The 15,908-nt window shown below is 57.0% G+C and overlaps 6 protein-coding genes across 6 annotated transcripts; 3 read left to right on the forward strand and 3 right to left on the reverse strand.

Moving 5' to 3' along the window:
* The first annotated feature begins 1,231 nt into the window (after nt 1-1,231).
* F5144DRAFT_616254 (protein SEY1) lies at nt 1,232-4,617 on the forward strand. The gene is made up of 4 exons (XM_066791829.1): nt 1,232-1,529; nt 1,616-2,065; nt 2,132-3,864; nt 3,913-4,617. The coding sequence occupies exons 1-4, from the start codon at nt 1,438-1,440 to the stop codon at nt 4,197-4,199; spliced, it is 2,562 nt and encodes an 853-aa protein (XP_066638221.1). The 5' UTR covers nt 1,232-1,437; the 3' UTR covers nt 4,200-4,617.
* On the reverse strand, nt 4,137-5,555 carry F5144DRAFT_399582 (ribonuclease H-like domain-containing protein). The gene has a single exon (XM_066784804.1). The coding sequence runs from the start codon at nt 5,406-5,408 to the stop codon at nt 4,371-4,373; it is 1,038 nt and encodes a 345-aa protein (XP_066638222.1). The 5' UTR covers nt 5,409-5,555; the 3' UTR covers nt 4,137-4,370.
* Nucleotides 5,556-5,836: 281 nt separating this feature from the next.
* F5144DRAFT_399599 (kinetochore CENP-C fungal-like protein) lies at nt 5,837-8,442 on the forward strand. The gene is made up of 4 exons (XM_066784805.1): nt 5,837-5,997; nt 6,064-6,227; nt 6,283-8,046; nt 8,118-8,442. The coding sequence occupies exons 1-4, from the start codon at nt 5,918-5,920 to the stop codon at nt 8,291-8,293; spliced, it is 2,184 nt and encodes a 727-aa protein (XP_066638223.1). The 5' UTR covers nt 5,837-5,917; the 3' UTR covers nt 8,294-8,442.
* F5144DRAFT_587194 (RNA12 protein-domain-containing protein) lies at nt 8,423-11,566 on the reverse strand. The gene is made up of 4 exons (XM_066789824.1): nt 11,127-11,566; nt 10,820-11,056; nt 10,226-10,746; nt 8,423-10,160 (listed from the first exon to the last, which is right to left on the reverse strand). The coding sequence occupies exons 1-4, from the start codon at nt 11,350-11,352 to the stop codon at nt 8,592-8,594; spliced, it is 2,553 nt and encodes an 850-aa protein (XP_066638224.1). The 5' UTR covers nt 11,353-11,566; the 3' UTR covers nt 8,423-8,591.
* On the forward strand, nt 11,567-13,075 carry F5144DRAFT_587199 (uncharacterized protein). Its single transcript, XM_066789825.1, has one exon. The coding sequence runs from the start codon at nt 12,004-12,006 to the stop codon at nt 12,829-12,831; it is 828 nt and encodes a 275-aa protein (XP_066638225.1). The 5' UTR covers nt 11,567-12,003; the 3' UTR covers nt 12,832-13,075.
* Nucleotides 13,076-13,173: 98 nt separating this feature from the next.
* F5144DRAFT_587202 (heat shock 70 kDa protein) lies at nt 13,174-15,733 on the reverse strand. Its single transcript, XM_066789826.1, has 2 exons — nt 15,501-15,733; nt 13,174-15,299 (listed from the first exon to the last, which is right to left on the reverse strand). Exons 1-2 carry the CDS (start codon nt 15,566-15,568, stop codon nt 13,397-13,399), a joined length of 1,971 nt encoding a protein of 656 aa, XP_066638226.1. The 5' UTR covers nt 15,569-15,733; the 3' UTR covers nt 13,174-13,396.
* Between the last annotated feature and the right edge of the window lie 175 nt (nt 15,734-15,908).

Genomic DNA, 15,908 nt, shown 5'->3' on the forward strand with positions numbered 1-15,908 from the left:
TAGTAGTGTGACGAACCTACTCCAGGATCCTATCCTGTTAGGGTTCAGCTTCGGTGAAGGTAATCTCTGCAAAGGATGCTTAGGTTCGGTGCAGCCAAAGGGTGCACAACAATAGACTTGTCTCAACAGTAGGCTTGCGAGCTTGTAGCGAACTGTAGTTGTGATTGCTAACTGGAGAACTCCCAGAGCTCTCCAGAACGAGTGACTATATACTAGCTATCTAAGGGTGCTCAAAGTGCTCAGGGCCTCAGCTCTGAGCATCCTGAGCACAAGGTGCTCAGGGTGCTCACAGTTCCCTTAACGAGCAGAATGAGCACCTGCTCATTCCCTTGGCACGGCCCTTTATGAGCAACGGGACTGTTCCTTCATTGGCTGTGCGTTCGTACGCAATGATTGGACCGGGGTACTGCCAGCGTACCCCGCCGGCCGGCTGCATGCGGCCATAACCGTGACAAGTAGCCGCTATGGTTATTATATGGGGGCTTAGCTTAGGTAGTAGGTACCTATCTAGGCTTCTTTTGCTTGTATCTGATATTGTTCCTACTGGAGGAAAAGGGGGGGAGGCTTTTGTCCCAAAGGCCCAAGCATTCCAATGAAATGAACGTTCCATAGCATATGTGCCCGTATAGCTCTGGTTTGGTTCGTCAAGCGAGTTTGTACTTCGTATGTTGATGTCTTTTACTTTTCAGTGGGGTACTTGGTTTCTCGGTTCTTGTCAGGGTTTCATTGAACAATTGCATGGAATATCGTCCAGCGGCACTTGGGGGTCGGCACTGGAGCTTTGCTCGCTCGCAACCCGAGAGGCTAAAGCTCAGTGTTGATAACAGAAGACCAAAACAGGACCGAATATAGGTACCCAGGTACTAGCCAATTGGTGAAGGGAACTTTTTTTTTGGATTACCTGGCCTTTAGGACTGCTTCCCCCAATCAAAGCCGAGGCCACTGCCGGCCTAAGAATGAGACACCCTCGGCAACGCGCTTAAGGTCTCTTCTTCACAATTAGTTAGTGGTTTTAGTAGTTTATTTCTAAAGCGGACTCCCACGTGGCAGCAACCGACTTGGGGGCGATTTTTGTCGAAGTGTTTGCAGGAGACCGGTCTCAATGGTTGCGTGACTTGTGACCGCGTTTGTGTGAAAGACGTCATGCGACAATGGCAGCTGCTTTTAATGGTGTTGCAGCCAATGACCGGCTTTGTTCTTGGGGCGCATTGGTTGCAGCAGCCTTAAATGGGTTTAGCGGGCCGCTTAGAAGTGTCCGGGCAATAGCCGCAGGGGCATGTCACAAGCTCGAAATTACGACCCCCTTGGCTGCATTTGGCTACTGCATCATGGCACGTTCGCCGCGCCGGACTTAGTCAAGGACACCTGCAGCTATCTAGCCCTTTACTTTTTTTCCTTTCAGCATCGCATAGCATTGCTCAGCTCACCGCCGCCGCGATGAACGGCCACTTTGCGGCAGTCGGCAACGGGCCGACTGCTCAACAGTATGAGCACGGCATCCAGGTCATTGACGAAGACAAAGCATTCAAGTTCGTGAAATATCCGCCACGTTGTCCGCTCGCTCCGGGAAGGAAGGGTTGGACGTAGCCCAGCTAACCAGGACTTCGCTCTACAGCACGAATCTCAATGACTACCTCAGCGAGACCCGCGTCGCCGAGGCTGGCTTCAATTACCATCTGATCTCCGTTTTCGGGTCGCAGTCGACGGGCAAGTCGACCCTACTCAACCACCTGTTCAAGACCGAGTTCAGCGTCATGTCCGAGTCGGCCCGCCGCCAGACGACCAAGGGAATATGGATGTCGAAAAACAAACGCGCCGGCGCAAACGGGGATGCTGCCACAATGGCTGACAACATCTTGGTCATGGATGTCGAGGGTACCGACGGTCGCGAGCGTGGCGAGGACCAAGACTTTGAGCGGAAGAGCGCGTTGTTCGCCCTGGCCACGAGCGAGGTTCTGATCGTCAACATCTGGGAACATCAGATTGGCCTGTACCAGGGCGCAAACATGGGCCTGCTCAAGACCGTGTTTGAGGTCAACCTGCAATTGTTTTTGAAGGACAGGCAGTAAGTATTTTTTGTTTTTTAATTAATTTGCTCCCATAGCTCCGAAATATTAACACGAACTTCAAGGTCGCAGACAAGGTCCCTCCTCTTCTTCGTCATTCGCGATCACGTTGGCAACACCCCCTTGGCCAACCTCCGCGACACCCTCGTCCAGGACTTGACCAAGATCTGGTCGACTCTTGCCAAGCCCCAGGGGCTTGAGGACTCCAAGATTGAAGATTACTTCGATTTTGCTTTCGCCGCGCTCCCGCACAAGATCCTCCAGCCCGAAAAGTTTTTGGAGGAAGCCGACAAGCTAAGCACCCGCTTTACGACCGGCCACCGCTCCGCCAAAGACCAGGAATTCGTCGGAGGTGTCTTCCTGCCCGAGTACCACAGGAGAATCCCGGCCGACGGCTTATCCGTTTACGCCGAAGGCGTGTGGGACCAGATTGTCAACAACAAGGACCTCGACCTCCCCACCCAACAAGAACTCCTCGCCCAGTTCCGCTGCGACGAGATCTCGCGCGAAGTTTTTGTCGGATTTGATTCCGTTATCGTCCCCCTCGAGGAGCAGCAGGCCGAAGCCACCCGCCTCGGCAAAGCCACCGTCCTACCCGACCTCGGCGTCACCGGCGCCGGCACCAGGGAGAAGTGCGTCAAGGCGTTTGAGACGCAGGCTAGCAGATACCATAAGGGCGTGTACACCTTGAAGCGCGGCGAACTCGAGAGCAAGATTGACGCGCGCCTCAAGGCGCTGTACCAGACACAGCTCTCGGCAGCGCACAAGTCCGGCGTGGCGGCTTTCAGCGACGCTGTCACCAATGCGGTGAAGGTGGGCCAAAAGGCAGGTGGCGGATACGAGTTCGCCGAGATTGTTGACAAGCAAAAGAAGAAGACGCTTGAATTCTTCAAGAAGGAGGCTCAAAGCTTGTTGATTCAAGGCGTCGCGTGGACCAACTTCAAGCCGCAGTACCGGTTGTTTGAGAAAGAGCTGGACGAGGTCAGCGCACGCCTGCGCAAGGAGGAGATGAGACGGTTGGCCATTCGGGTCGAGAGATGGGTCAAGTCTCGTCTCGGCGATTCTATCGGTGTCGAATTCAACAAGCTCGGGTCTGGTAGGGGCGGATCCGGAGCGCCCGAAGACGGCGAGAAGCCAGCGACAGAGAAGGATCTCTGGGACCGTATCTGGAATGCTTTCAGCGGCATCGTCGGGGAGGCCGAAACGCGGTTTGCCGATAGAGCCAAGAGTTTCGAGGCAAGCCCTGAGGAGGTTGAGGTGGGCCTCTGGCGACTCCGGCGCAAGAGCTGGGTGGCGCTCAGGGAGAAGATCGAGGAGGAGATGATGGAGAGCAACATTCTCATGAAGCTCCGCGAGAACTTCGAGGATAAATTCCGGTACGATGAAGAGGGCGTCCCCCGCATCTGGCGTCCGACCGACGACATCGAAGGCATCTACACCCGCGCCCGCGAATCCACGTTAGGCTTGATCCCGCTGCTGGCGAGGTTCAGGCTGGCAGAGACGTACGCTCCGCCGGACTTGCCAACTTTCGTTGGTCCCCAGCCTGCCGGCGCTGAGCCCGAGGACGAAGAAGACCTAGCGCCTATCGGTGGTGTGGATGAGGAGGAGGGCAAGAGCCTCGAGGAGGAGATGACGGTGCTGAGCGAAAGCAAGCGCCAGGACCTCGTGGTTCGGTTCAAAAAGATGGCCGACGGGGTGTATGTGGAGGCCAAGCGGAGCGCCATCGGGGGCATCACCCAGGTGCCGCTCTACTTTTATGTCGTCCTCCTGATCTTTGGGTGGAACGAGATTGTCATGGGTAAGTCTTCCGTCATACTTGACTCTGCAGGTTGCTAACAATTGCCAGTCCTCCGCAATCCCATGCTATTCATGCTCCTCCTTGTTATGGGCGGTGGCACATATGTGGCTTACACACTCAACCTTCTCGGCCCGATGATGCAGATGGCCAACGCGGCGTCCAACCAAGCCGTCGAGATTGGCAAGGAGAAGCTCCGTGACTTCCTCGAGAACAACCAGACCATGAGACAGGCCATCGCAATGCCGCCTAGATCCCAGGATAACGGTATCGGCATGGATAGGCTGGATAGCCGCGGGAAGAAGGCTCAGGAGCTCGACGAGGACGACGATATTTAGATACGGTTAGGAATGGCGTAATGCTGGTGTTTACATAGATGATTTAGTTTATTATTCTTGTTGCATAAGAGACAGTCCTCGACTGCCGTGCAGGATACTTTTATCATTTCCCCAACTCCCTACGCCGGTCCTAATTATCCAATATGATTACAAGTACAAGTCGTTACAGGTTTAGAATGCTTCCAGCCCGGTTGGTGTGCCAAACCACGTCCCTAGCTCGTCCCCGTCCTTCTCCTGGCCCGTAGAGCCAAAATAGTCCGTCAACCGCTGGGTGTCGGCGTCTTCGTCGACTGGCCACTCTACGTTGACGCCACCACCTTTCGCCGGGGTCGCTTCTATCATGTCTTTAGCCGTCCCCCAGCTGAATCTGCACTCGGGGCCCCACCCCCAGACAGGATGCATGTTGCTCTTCAGCCACGTGACGCATCTCCCGTCCGACGGGTAACCCGACCCCCAAGCCATAGTCTCCTCTACCCCTTCCTCCCCACCGGCCCCCCTCGCCTTCCAGAGCGTCTCCAGCGCAACATCCCTCGTCACCTTGGCGCACACGCTGGCGGCGCTGACGCTCGGGTACAGGCTGTCGGCCTTCTTGGCCACGGTGACCTTGGCGGCGGGGAAGACGCGGGCCAGCTTGGCCTGGTACGCGGCTGGCTGCCCGATGGTGTCGACGTAGATCTCGCGCACGTTGACCCCGCGCGCGTACACGCCCTTGATCAGCTCCACCGTCGCGTCCATCGCCTGCGCGTTGAGGTTGTACGCCCCCAGCCCCGGCCGCAGCATCCCCGCGCCGATGTCGCGCGCCGAGAGCGCGTCCACCGCCCACCCGCACGACTCGTACAGGTCGCTGGTTGGTGTACAGAGGGTTTCCATGAGGGATGCGCGGACGGCTGGTGTCAGGACCTTGCTGTCGTCGAAGTGGTGGGTGGTGCGCAGCAGCGGGTCGGAGAGCGGAATCGGCAGGTAGAAGACGCCGTAGACCATGGGTCCGAGGACGGGGCCGCGGCCGGCTTCGTCGACGCCGAGCGCGCATGGGGGCCCGGTGGCGGAGGGCGGGGAGTCGGGTGGTGGGAGGAGGGCCGGCGGAACGGGGGAGTAGTAGGAGTAGGATTCGCCGGAGAGGAGGGCGGATTCGTTGATCGAGGGTGGGACGAAGATGGCTGGTGGAGGGGTTTCGAGGGCCACATCCTCGGCTTGTTGCGAATTGTCCATATTACTTAGATGCTTTGTTCACTGGTGTATCGGGGATTGTCGAAGCAGTTCAAGGTTCTACCAGTTGCATGTGTTTCTGCGGATTATGTACTTGGAAAGTTCCTGGGACGGGTTTTGCTACAGACATGTTCAACGCCCATACCCCTGTCATGAACCTGGAGGGGCCGAGCTTGACGCGTGCCCGGCGTCGAAGCGCGTCGCAGGTGAGTGATGCAGGCCAATCAAAGAGGTATTCTCCACAACCATTAACACACAGTGCCGACAAATTCCAGCGCAGTACAACACTGCAAAGACAAACGCGCGACACCCACACGCCGCCTCTAAACCCAGTAAACAATCGCATTAAACGATTTCCCACTTTGTTCGCGTATCTCCGACCCCTCGATCGCCCGAATCGAATCCCCACCGATTGCATTTCACCTACGCGGGCTCCCAGGAAACAATTCGAATTGCTGCCAACTGAAGCTCTAACGCGTCTCGGCACTGCCCTTGTCACTGACGTCGCCAACATGGCACCCCGACCGTCCATAGCGCGGCGCACGCTCGCGCCGCAGGGCGAACATATCTACGAACTCGGTGTGGTAGGGAGGTAGGTCAACGGGGCATAACGGGGCATAGGAGGGGTGGAAGGCCGCATTGGCTAACATCGGGCCAGGAAAACTGGTGTGACGGTTCCCGACTCGGGAGTACGCGACGAACATGGCATGGAGCCGATCGAGAATCTCTTTTCGTCTCCCGGCAAGTCGGACCACGAGGACCAGCAGGATGAAGGGTCCGACGAGTATGGGAGCGGCGAGGAGGCTATGGATATCACTACAAGTACGGTTTAGAACAAAGCAGCAAAGGAAAGAAGGGTCACTAACGTTGGTCATAGCATCTGGAATTGGCCCGGCGGCGCTGCTCAACGGGCATGGGAGTAGGTTACCCGTGTCTTTGTCACGCGTCCGGTCACCAGCCAAGCCGCTGCTCAACTCGCCCGCTCAACGAAACCGGTTCCTCGCGCGCAACTCCTCATCGCCAGCCCGTGGTGCCGTCATTAGGAATGACGATCCCCGATCTAGCAGCCAGCCGACGAACGATCAAACCGCAACCAAGCGCAAACTCGACTTCCGAAGTGTCGCAAACGGGGGCCCACACTCGCTATCACAGCCCCAGGCTCACGGCCATCGCCTACAACCACTGCATCACGATCCAGAGGAGGAAGAGGAGGCGCAAAGCGAAGGTGGTCATGGAGCGGAAGACGACGAGGTTAACGACTTCGTCGAGGAATCCATGGCCATGCTGAACGAGGGCGAAGACTACGAACTTGCCGAACAAGAGGAGGACCTGGAACCGGCGCAAAGTGAGGTTGAGGAAGAAGATCCGCCAGCTCCTGCCGCCAAGAAGAAACCAGGCCGACCACCAAAGCAAAAAGTGGCCGCATTAGCAAAGGCAGCGAAAATTCAGAAAAAGCCTACCCGGCAAGTCGTGGAAGAGGAAGTAGAAGAGGAGGAGGAGGAGGAGGAGGAGGCACCGGAAGAGGATGGCGGGCACTCAGAGGAGGAACAGGAGCCGACGCCTAAACCACAAAAGCCAACACCTGGGAAACGCGGTCGACCTCCCAAGGCCGGCAAGGCCCAAGCTGCAGCGCCGCCACCGCCTGCCCACGGCTCTAAGAAGCGCCGCTCGCTGGACGAAGAGGCCGCAGCAGCCGAGGAGTCCTCACCAGAACCGCAACCCAAGCGCCAGCGGACGTCACCCGCCGCCAACGCCAAAAAGCCAGGCCCTAAGAAGGCCACGGCACCAGGCAAGAAGGCTCCCGAGCCGGCCGCAGCCCCAGCCGCAGCCCCGAAGCCGCGCGGGCGGAAGCGCAAATCATCCATCGACCCAGGTGACGTGTCGCAGGTAGCCATCGCGCGGCGACCACCACTACCCAAGTCGCGCGGCCTGCTCATCAACCGCCGCGAGGTGCCCGGCGACCCGGGCTCGTCCATGAGCCGCACGCGGTCCGGGCGCACCTCCTTCAAGCCGCTCGCCTACTGGCGCAACGAGCGCGTCGAGTTCGACAAGGACGAGGCCGAGGACGCCTTTGTCGGCCGCAACCGCACCAGCCGCTTCGTCCTGCCTAGCGTCAACGCCGTGCACCGTGTTGATGAGCCTGAGCCTGAGGTGCGCGCCAAGTCCCGTCGGGGCGGTGGTGGTGGGGGGGCTGGGAGGAAGGGCCCTGCGAAACGCGGGCGGCGGAGGCGGAGTGGCGGGTTTGAGGACGATGATGATGGGGAAGATGACGGCCCTGCTGAGGTGTGGGAACTGGACCCGGGGACTGTCACGGGCGAGGTGGTCGTTTGGCAGCCCGAGTACGAGTTCAGCCCGCCGGCGCCGAACGACCTCGTCAGCGTTATGGACAAGCAGCTCGCCATCAGCGGGCCGGCCATCAAGACGACCGAGGTGGTGGGCGGCGAGTTCCGCTACGCCAAGGTGTTCAGCGAGGGCTTCATCGGCGCCGGCGTGGTCGACCTACCGCCGGGGGCCATCAAGCGGCTGAAAAACTCGCGCAAGGTCTTCATGATCTTTTTTGTGCACGCTGGCCGGGTGTTGGTGACCGTTCAGGAGACGAGTTTCCGCATCAGCAAGGGTGGGATATTTATCGTGCCCAGGTGTATGTTTGCCGCCATCCCCTTTTCTTTCCGGTTGGCTGATGATTGTTTACTAACCCGCACTTCTTTTCAGACAACGAATACACAATAAACAATGACTACGATCAGTCGGCCCGCATATTCTTCGCGCAAGGGCAAGAAATGGCGGTAAACGCGCCGCCAGAACAAGATGCTGCCGAGGAAGAAGAAGACGCGGACGAAGAGGTGGAGGTGAGCGAAGGGGAGGAGATGGGCAGCGAGGACGAGTAAGATGTAGATGCAGCTGTCGGATTGTTGAATCGAGGCATGTAATGGGTTAGGAGTACAAGGCAAATCTGCCGGGAGGAGCGTTTGCTTCACTCTTGTTCTAGTTCATCGGCAAGCGGATTGGGGCAGGGTGTTTCAAGAATTATACCACAGTTGCCCGTCGCGTAAAGTACATCATTGTTTGCCCCACGACAAAACCTTGATAATAACTCTTCGGGCTCCGACTACTACAAGTACAAGTTGAGAGGGGTATCCAACGCCATCGCATTGCTCGCGCGCTAAACACACCCAACAGAAACCCTCAAGCCTCCTCGGACAGCACCTTTTTCAGGCCAGCCATCTCCTTCTCATACACCACGATCTTGTCCTGGCTTCCCTGCAGCTTCGCCAATAGGTAGTTAACCCGGTCGGCAGTCTGGTATGGTTGCGAAGGCAGACTTCCAAGCACGCTGAGCTCTCCCTCGGCCTTGTCGATTTTCTTGGCCTCGATTTTGGCCAACTCAGTCAACACCGCCAGGTCCATCCGTGCATTGACCACGGCGTCGTCAAGTAGCCTGTTGAACGCGGCTTGGTAAACAGGCTTGCCGGCGCGGATGGTGGCGGGGCGGCCGTGGTGTGACTTGATGGTGACCAGCTCGGCATTGGCGAGGCCCTCGATGGCAGCCTCGGCGTTACTGGCGTCGGCGGTGGTGGATGAGGCGAAGGTGTCAGAGAGCAGAACTTCGTTGTAGCGCAGGCTTTCCTTAGAGGCGATTTGCTTGATCAGGTACCAGGCCTGCTCAGTCGACCACTTCTTGTCGCCAGAACCAGCGCCCTTGTTGGTGAGAAGAAACATGCGCAGGATCTCGGACGCGCTCTGGTCGATGATGTCCGAGACGGCCTTCTTCGGGCTCTGGCCAACTTTGAGTCGGCGGGCCAGGACTTGTAGGTCGGTTAGGCGGCCGCCCAAGGCGTCGATGCACTCGTCCAGTTCCTGGAGGTCCCTCCGGAGTTTCCTCTCGCTGATGGCAGGAGACGCGCCATTCTTCTTCTCGTCGGCATCTTCGTCCGTTTCGAGCTGTGACACTACGAAGTGCTTTGCTACTTCGGGAGTTAGGTCGCCCAGGGTGATCTGGTGGAAAACACGATCCGGAAGTGCCTTCGAAAGCGGCTTGGAATATGATGTATCGGTAGTCAGAAAGATGACATGGGCGATGTTCGCTTGTACGAGAGCAGAAGCCCAGTCCGAGATTTTGTCGTAGACGATGCCCTTCTCCTCGCTCTTGTGTAGGAAGTTATCTATCACGATGACGGGCCGCCTCTCAGGGTGTGCTTCCAAATAGGCATCGTCGGTGAGACTCGCGTCCTTATCGCGCTTCCTGCGATCGAGCGAAACATCCTTGAGGGCCTCGGCGGTGGTCTGGAGGATCTTGGTGACTTGGGATTCGAGGTTCTCCGAGAACCCAGCCTTGACTCCTGTAGTGCTCTGGATGGCCAAGTCGACCATGCTACTGAGGTTGTTGGCCCAAGAGAAGACGGGGCGGTAGCCAACCTGATTAGCCAGCTTCCTTATGGTTCCCGCCTCGCCACGAGCTTCTACCACCTGCCTGCAGTCTACCACCAGCACGTCGCGGCGCCCCTCAAGCACTTGGTCCATAACAAGTTCCCGCCCGCCAGAACCACGCGGGCCTTGAACCACGATGAATGTACCAACAGTCTCGAGCAAGTTATTTTGTATCGAGTCGATCAGGTCTTTCCGGTGGGTAAATAAGGCACTTAGGCCGGCGTCATCATCTCCCCGTTTGCGGAAGGCCAGGATGTCTGAGGTCTGCCGTTTCAACCATTTGTACAGTTTACTATCAGTAAACTCGAAAGACCTTTGGACATGGACCTAAGCACTGTTAGAGATTCGTGATTTGACCATCAATCCCGTTAGGAGGGGGAACGTAGACGCACCTTGACAAAAAACTCGCGGATCGGATCGAAAACGGCAACGGTAAAGGCAGCCAAAAAGGCAGCAATTACGGGGATGACAATCCGCGGGTGGCTTGTGACCCAGTTCCAGATGTGATGGGCCTTTACTCTTTGTTCGTACGACAAGCGCAGGCGGGTTAGGCTCTTGCTCCCTTCTTCTTGAAGGACAAACCCATGGATGCAGTTTCGGGCTAGAATGGCGTCCCGAACCAAGACGAAGTCGACATAAGCAAACTTGGGCAGGACCTTGGAGTCCGGGGCTTGGGAGGTTATGTCAGATATCTTCCCATATCGGCGAAACAGACTGTACAGGGACTCTTGTGACAACTCGGTTGGCGGTTCGGAGTTTTTGGCAGGCACAAACTCGATCTTGAGGCGGCTCTTCGGAAGGCGGTAGAGGTCCTCTAGCCATGGCCGGCCGAGAACAAGACGCGACTTGATAGTGCGAAAGGGGTTGAACCACGGTTTGATGGGTGTTTTCTCGTGGTATTTAACGAGTTGATCTGATGGTTTTTGTGAGCTTCGTGCTAGTGCGGGGTGAGGGCAGTAGAGTGCCCCCTCAGGGTGAGTGAATACCTTCTATGTCCGCAGGTGATATGTTATCAGGATAAGTAAACTTGACGTAGGCCCCGCCTTCTTTGAGCCGGGGGATAATTTCGGTGACCTTGATCGGGGCGCTTTCGGGGATTGCCCGCTTGACGAGGCCAATGGGGTCGAGGAAACTTAGGGATGCGCTGTTAAATCGCCTGAGTAGTTCATTCGTCTCCCAAGCTCTCCAGAGCAACACCGAGCTGAGCTTGAGGGGGAAGATATCTAGGGACAGGATCAGTCAGAAGCTGGTGAGCCATGAAATTATTATCTGTTTCTTTTTTTTGGAGCTTACTGTCAAAGAAAAGGATCGACTCGTTGGGCTGGGTGTCGATATGGCCCGAGTTATCGCTTCCCACAGCTCCTGATGTGCTCTCCCATCTCCGAATCAGACGCTTTGGCTGGCCAAGCGTTGTAATCAAGGGCGAGCGGTGCCTGAGAGCATAAGTTGTTGCAGCCAGTGGCAGCGGACTGAGCCCATGCCGACCAGCCGGCCTGTACAGCGCCCGTCCCGGTATCATTGCTTCATGGCAGCAGAAATGTGGTGGACTAAGGAGTGTCTCAGTGGTCGAGCGTGTGGGATGTCGTCCGATCAGAAATTCGAGGGTTCCCGGGTTGGTGGTTGCTTGACAACCTTGTCCCACATGCGACGACGAAGTGGGAGGTGCCCTGGTTCAATGAGGTCATTGGGCCCTGGACCAACTAGGTAGATGAACTGTGCTCCTGGAACTGCGACTCAGCGCCCATGGCAAAATCTAATCTCCATTTTAGTTATATTTGCGTGCCTAGGGATACACCAGTTTCAGCAGTGTGCTTTTCTTTCTGCACTTAACCCCCCCTTTCTGCTGTTTCCATCTTTGATTCTTCAGAGAGCACCGTTAACTTGCAATGACCGGCCACACGCCAAGCATGGTGCCAAGCTACCCCACCACGAGCCAATTCTTGCCGGCCGGATGCATGAGAATCTTTAACTGGCTGCAAGCCCTTTGACGTCCAGGCCATACTGCGCGCGCTGAGACAGACACCCTCCTACCGAAGAGTGGCCTGCCCCTCACTTCCCCTCTCCTAACCGGGACACACTGAGCAATCCGAACGTTGTTGCAATCAGGGTTCAATCAGACGGTAACGCGCATCTCCACTAAACCTCCACCGACATCGAAGCCACCATCACCATGGGCTGGTTCTGGCAGGGCCCCTCGTCGCCGAAGCCCGCGGGCTCACGCGACAGCGCATCCCCAACGCCGACCACTCCCACACCACCAGCACCAACCGCACCGACTCAAACACCACCTGCCGAGGCCGAGTCCAACTCCACCGACCGCGAGATGGCCATGTTCATGAACATGCTCCTGAAGGACACCCAATCATCCTCCTCTCAACCAAAGACCCAACAACCACCATCACCACCATCCTCCTCCTCCTCCTCCTCCTCCTCCTCCTCCTCCTCCTCCTCCTCCTTCTCCTCCTCCTGGCTCCCCTGGTCCTCCCCAAAACCCGACGCCACCCCCACCACCGACCAGCAACCCACCCCCCCAAAACAAACCCGCAGCCCCCAATCCCTCGCCATGTCCGAGCACCTCCTCCCCACCACCATGTCCTGCCGCGACGCGTTCGACTACGCCTGGCACTGCCACACACCAGGATCACAGTGGAACGCGGTGTACCGGTACGGGTCGGTGCGGCCCTGCACGGAGCTGTGGGACGACTTCTGGTTCTGCATGCGGACCAAGTCGTACTCGCCCGAGCTCAAGGCTGAGGCCATACGCGAGCACTACCGCGCCAAGGAGGAGGCCAAGTACGGCGGCGGCCGGCCCAGCAGCGAGGACGTGTGGGCTAGTAGGGCGGAGCGGGTGGCCCCGGGCACGGCGTTCCAGCAGAGCTTTGAGCCGCCGGTGATAGATGATGCGGCGTTTCAGAGGATGGATGCGGAGAGGCGGAGGCAGATTAGGGAGATGGCGGGGTCGGAGGGGAATAATAGTGGTAATAGTAGGAAGGAGTGATATGATTTTAGTGTTTATAGCTGTTAGCAACGCAATTCATCTCTACAGGTACCTACCAACCGCACAATCTTCATGACAGGACACCGAGTGTCGGTTTGGTTACGGATGGGGAGTTCCCGACGGACGGAAGCATCGTCGTCCATGAAAAAAAAAAAGTTAAAGAATTAAGTCATCAATACGAAGGGGTGTGATGAATCGGAACAGATACATTGCATCCGGGCTTATTCGAGCGAGTGAAACGGCCCTGCCAGAAGCAGCGCAGTCAATCAATGACCAAGGCGACTCAGCCTACAAGGAGCGAAGACCCCCACCATGACACAGGCACATCACAGGAACGAATTGTTTTAAGTATGAATTTCCTTTGTTCATTGCAAGGAAACGGGAATCGTAACTAAAGTACAGTCCATGCAGCCTCCCACCTGACTTTTCCCTTGTATCATGATCATCAAAGAGAAACCAGATCTAGGTGTTACCCCATACCCCATATCCGCGTTTTTGACGCGGATCCAATCTACTAACGCATAGAAAAGCAGAAACGCCGGCCCAAATGTCGTCAACCACCTATTTAGTCGACCTCCTCAACGGTGGGGCCATCGTTGTCATGGCCGGCACCGCCGGGAGCACCACCGGGGAAGCCACCAGGGGCACCGCCGGGCATGCCGCCGGGCATACCGCCAGGCATGCCACCAGGAGCACCGCCAGCACCGTAGAACTTCATCATGATGGGGTTGGCGACACCCTCAAGCTCCTTCTGGTGCTCCTCGTACTCCTCGCGGGTGGCCTGCTGGCTCTCGTCGAGCCAGGTGACGATCTTGTCGATCTCGGCGCGGAGGGTCTCCTTATCAGCGGCATCGAGCTTCTCATCGACCTTGGGGTCGCTGAGGGTGTTGCGAAGAGAGTAAGCATACGACTCGAGGCCATTCTTGGCAGAGACGCGGCTAGCCTCAGCCTCATCCTCCTCCTTAAACTTCTCGGCCTCCGCAAGCATACGCTCGATATCCTCCTTGGACAGACGACCCTTGTCATTGGTAATGACAATCTGGTTCGTCTTACCAGTACCCTTCTCGAGAGCGGAAACGTTCATAATACCGTTGGCATCCAGGTCGAAGGTAACCTCGATCTGAGGTACGCCACGAGGAGCGGGGGGAATACCAGTAAGCTCGAACTTGCCGAGCAAGTTGTTGTCCTTGGTGCGCTGGCGCTCACCCTCGTAGACCTGGATAAGTACACCGGGCTGGTTGTCAGAGAAGGTCGAGAAAACCTCGGACTTCTTGGTGGGGATGGTGGTATTGCGGGGGATGAGCTTGGTCATCATGCCACCGGCGGTCTCGATACCGAGCGAGAGAGGGGCAACGTCGAGCAGGAGGATCTCGTTAGTCGACTTGGACGAAGTATCGCCGGACAGAATAGCGGCCTGGACGGCAGCACCGTAGGCAACGGCCTCGTCGGGGTTGATCGACTTGTTGGGTTCCTTGCCGTTGAAGTAATCGCTAATAAGCTTCTGGATACGGGGGATACGAGTAGAACCACCGACGAGGACGATCTCGTGGACCTGGGCCTTATCGATCTTAGCGTCGGTCAGGACGCGGTCAACGGGCTGGAGGGTCGAGCGGAAAAGATCCTGGCACAGCTCCTCAAAGCGAGCACGGGTAATCGAGGTGTAGAAATCGATGCCCTCGAAGAGAGAGTCGATCTCGATCGAAGTCTGAGCCGACGACGAAAGAGTGCGCTTGGCACGCTCGCAAGCAGTGCGCAGGCGGCGGAGCGCACGGGCGTTGGTGGAGAGATCCTTCTTGAACTTGCGCTTGAACTCCATAACGAAGTGGTTGACAAGACGGTTGTCGAAGTCCTCGCCACCCAAGTGGGTGTCACCGGCAGTCGACTTGACCTCGAAGATACCCTCCTCAATGGTCAGGAGGGACACATCGAAAGTACCACCACCAAGATCGAAGATGAGGACGTTGCGCTCGCCCTCCACCTTCTTGTCGAGACCATAAGCAATGGCAGCCGCAGTGGGCTCGTTGATGATACGCAGGACGTTGAGACCGGCAATGAGACCGGCGTCCTTGGTGGCTTGACGCTGCGAGTCGTTGAAGTAGGCGGGGACAGTGACAACAGCGTTGTTGACGGTGCCACCGAGGTAAGACTCAGCAGTCTCGCGCATCTTGGTCAGGACCATGGAAGAAATCTCCTCCGGGGTGAAGGTCTTCTGCTCGCCCTTGAACTCGACTTCGATGATGGGCTTGCCAGCACGGTCGATGATCTTGAAGGGGAAGTGCTTCATATCGGCCTGAACCTCAGCATCGGCGAACTTGCGGCCGATGAGGCGCTTGGCGTCGAAGACTGTGTTGTGAGGGTTCATGGCGACCTGGTTCTTGGCGGCATCTCCAATGAGACGCTCGGTGTCCGTGAAGGCCACGAACGACGGGGTGGTGCGGTTACCCTGGTCATTGGCAATGATTTCGCAACTGTGGAAAGTTGGTTAGCATACTGTTTGATGTTCTCGCCGACAGAAGCCAAGACCAGGTCGAGGGGCAAGCTCGATTACCTGGGAGCCAAATCATCAGATCGGTTGGTTGACCAACCAATCTAAAGAATGGCCCACCAAGCTGCGAGACATGCTGATCGCGAGTGGCCCTGTCTTCAACAGTTATGGGGGTTAAACTTACCGATCCTCACGGAACACACCCACACACGAGTAGGTCGTGCCCAAGTCGATACCGACGGCGGGAGCCATCTTGTCTGTGTGCTCGATCGACAATCAAATGGAAATTAGAAGTGTAAAGTGAGATAGCGTTCGTTGAAGATTCCCGTGAGTGTGGTGGGAATTCGTAAATGGGTTGCAAGAAGAGTTGGTGGGATGGGGAGTGCGGGAGTGGAAGGAGGGGCAGAAGAGCTTTCAGAATTTAAGCGCAGCTTGAACTTGGTTGCTGTTTCCACGGGCTTCGGTGGGTTTCTTCAACCCCACCAACCAAAGGTACCGCCAGCTACTTCTCGATTGGCCTGGCAACCTTGCGCCGCCTCTGGACCCCTCCACGCAGCACTGGAATGTTCTACCGGTCTCCAGCAGTAGCCTT

The sequence above is a fragment of the Chaetomium tenue genome (assembly GCF_020726465.1).
Source record: "Chaetomium tenue strain MPI-SDFR-AT-0079 chromosome Unknown F5144scaffold_8, whole genome shotgun sequence".
NCBI lineage: Eukaryota > Fungi > Ascomycota > Sordariomycetes > Sordariales > Chaetomiaceae > Chaetomium > Chaetomium tenue.

Coding starts and splice junctions, on each gene's coding strand:
- F5144DRAFT_616254 (XM_066791829.1), top strand. CDS start 1,438: ATGAACGGCCACTTTGCGGCAGTCGGCAACGGGCCGACTGCTCAACAG. Junction 2,066..2,131: donor TTGTTTTTGAAGGACAGGCA/GTAAGTATTTTT, acceptor ACGAACTTCAAG/GTCGCAGACAAGGTCCCTCC. Junction 3,865..3,912: donor GTGGAACGAGATTGTCATGG/GTAAGTCTTCCG, acceptor AACAATTGCCAG/TCCTCCGCAATCCCATGCTA.
- F5144DRAFT_399582 (XM_066784804.1), bottom strand. CDS start 5,408: ATGGACAATTCGCAACAAGCCGAGGATGTGGCCCTCGAAACCCCTCCA.
- F5144DRAFT_587202 (XM_066789826.1), bottom strand. CDS start 15,568: ATGGCTCCCGCCGTCGGTATCGACTTGGGCACGACCTACTCGTGTGTG. Junction 15,300..15,500: donor GGTGTGTTCCGTGAGGATCG/GTAAGTTTAACC, acceptor AACTTTCCACAG/TTGCGAAATCATTGCCAATG.
- F5144DRAFT_587194 (XM_066789824.1), bottom strand. CDS start 11,352: ATGATACCGGGACGGGCGCTGTACAGGCCGGCTGGTCGGCATGGGCTC. Junction 11,057..11,126: donor GTCGATCCTTTTCTTTGACA/GTAAGCTCCAAA, acceptor TCCTGTCCCTAG/ATATCTTCCCCCTCAAGCTC. Junction 10,161..10,225: donor TCCGCGAGTTTTTTGTCAAG/GTGCGTCTACGT, acceptor AACAGTGCTTAG/GTCCATGTCCAAAGGTCTTT.
- F5144DRAFT_399599 (XM_066784805.1), top strand. CDS start 5,918: ATGGCACCCCGACCGTCCATAGCGCGGCGCACGCTCGCGCCGCAGGGC. Junction 6,228..6,282: donor GGCTATGGATATCACTACAA/GTACGGTTTAGA, acceptor CGTTGGTCATAG/CATCTGGAATTGGCCCGGCG. Junction 8,047..8,117: donor GATATTTATCGTGCCCAGGT/GTATGTTTGCCG, acceptor ACTTCTTTTCAG/ACAACGAATACACAATAAAC.
- F5144DRAFT_587199 (XM_066789825.1), top strand. CDS start 12,004: ATGGGCTGGTTCTGGCAGGGCCCCTCGTCGCCGAAGCCCGCGGGCTCA.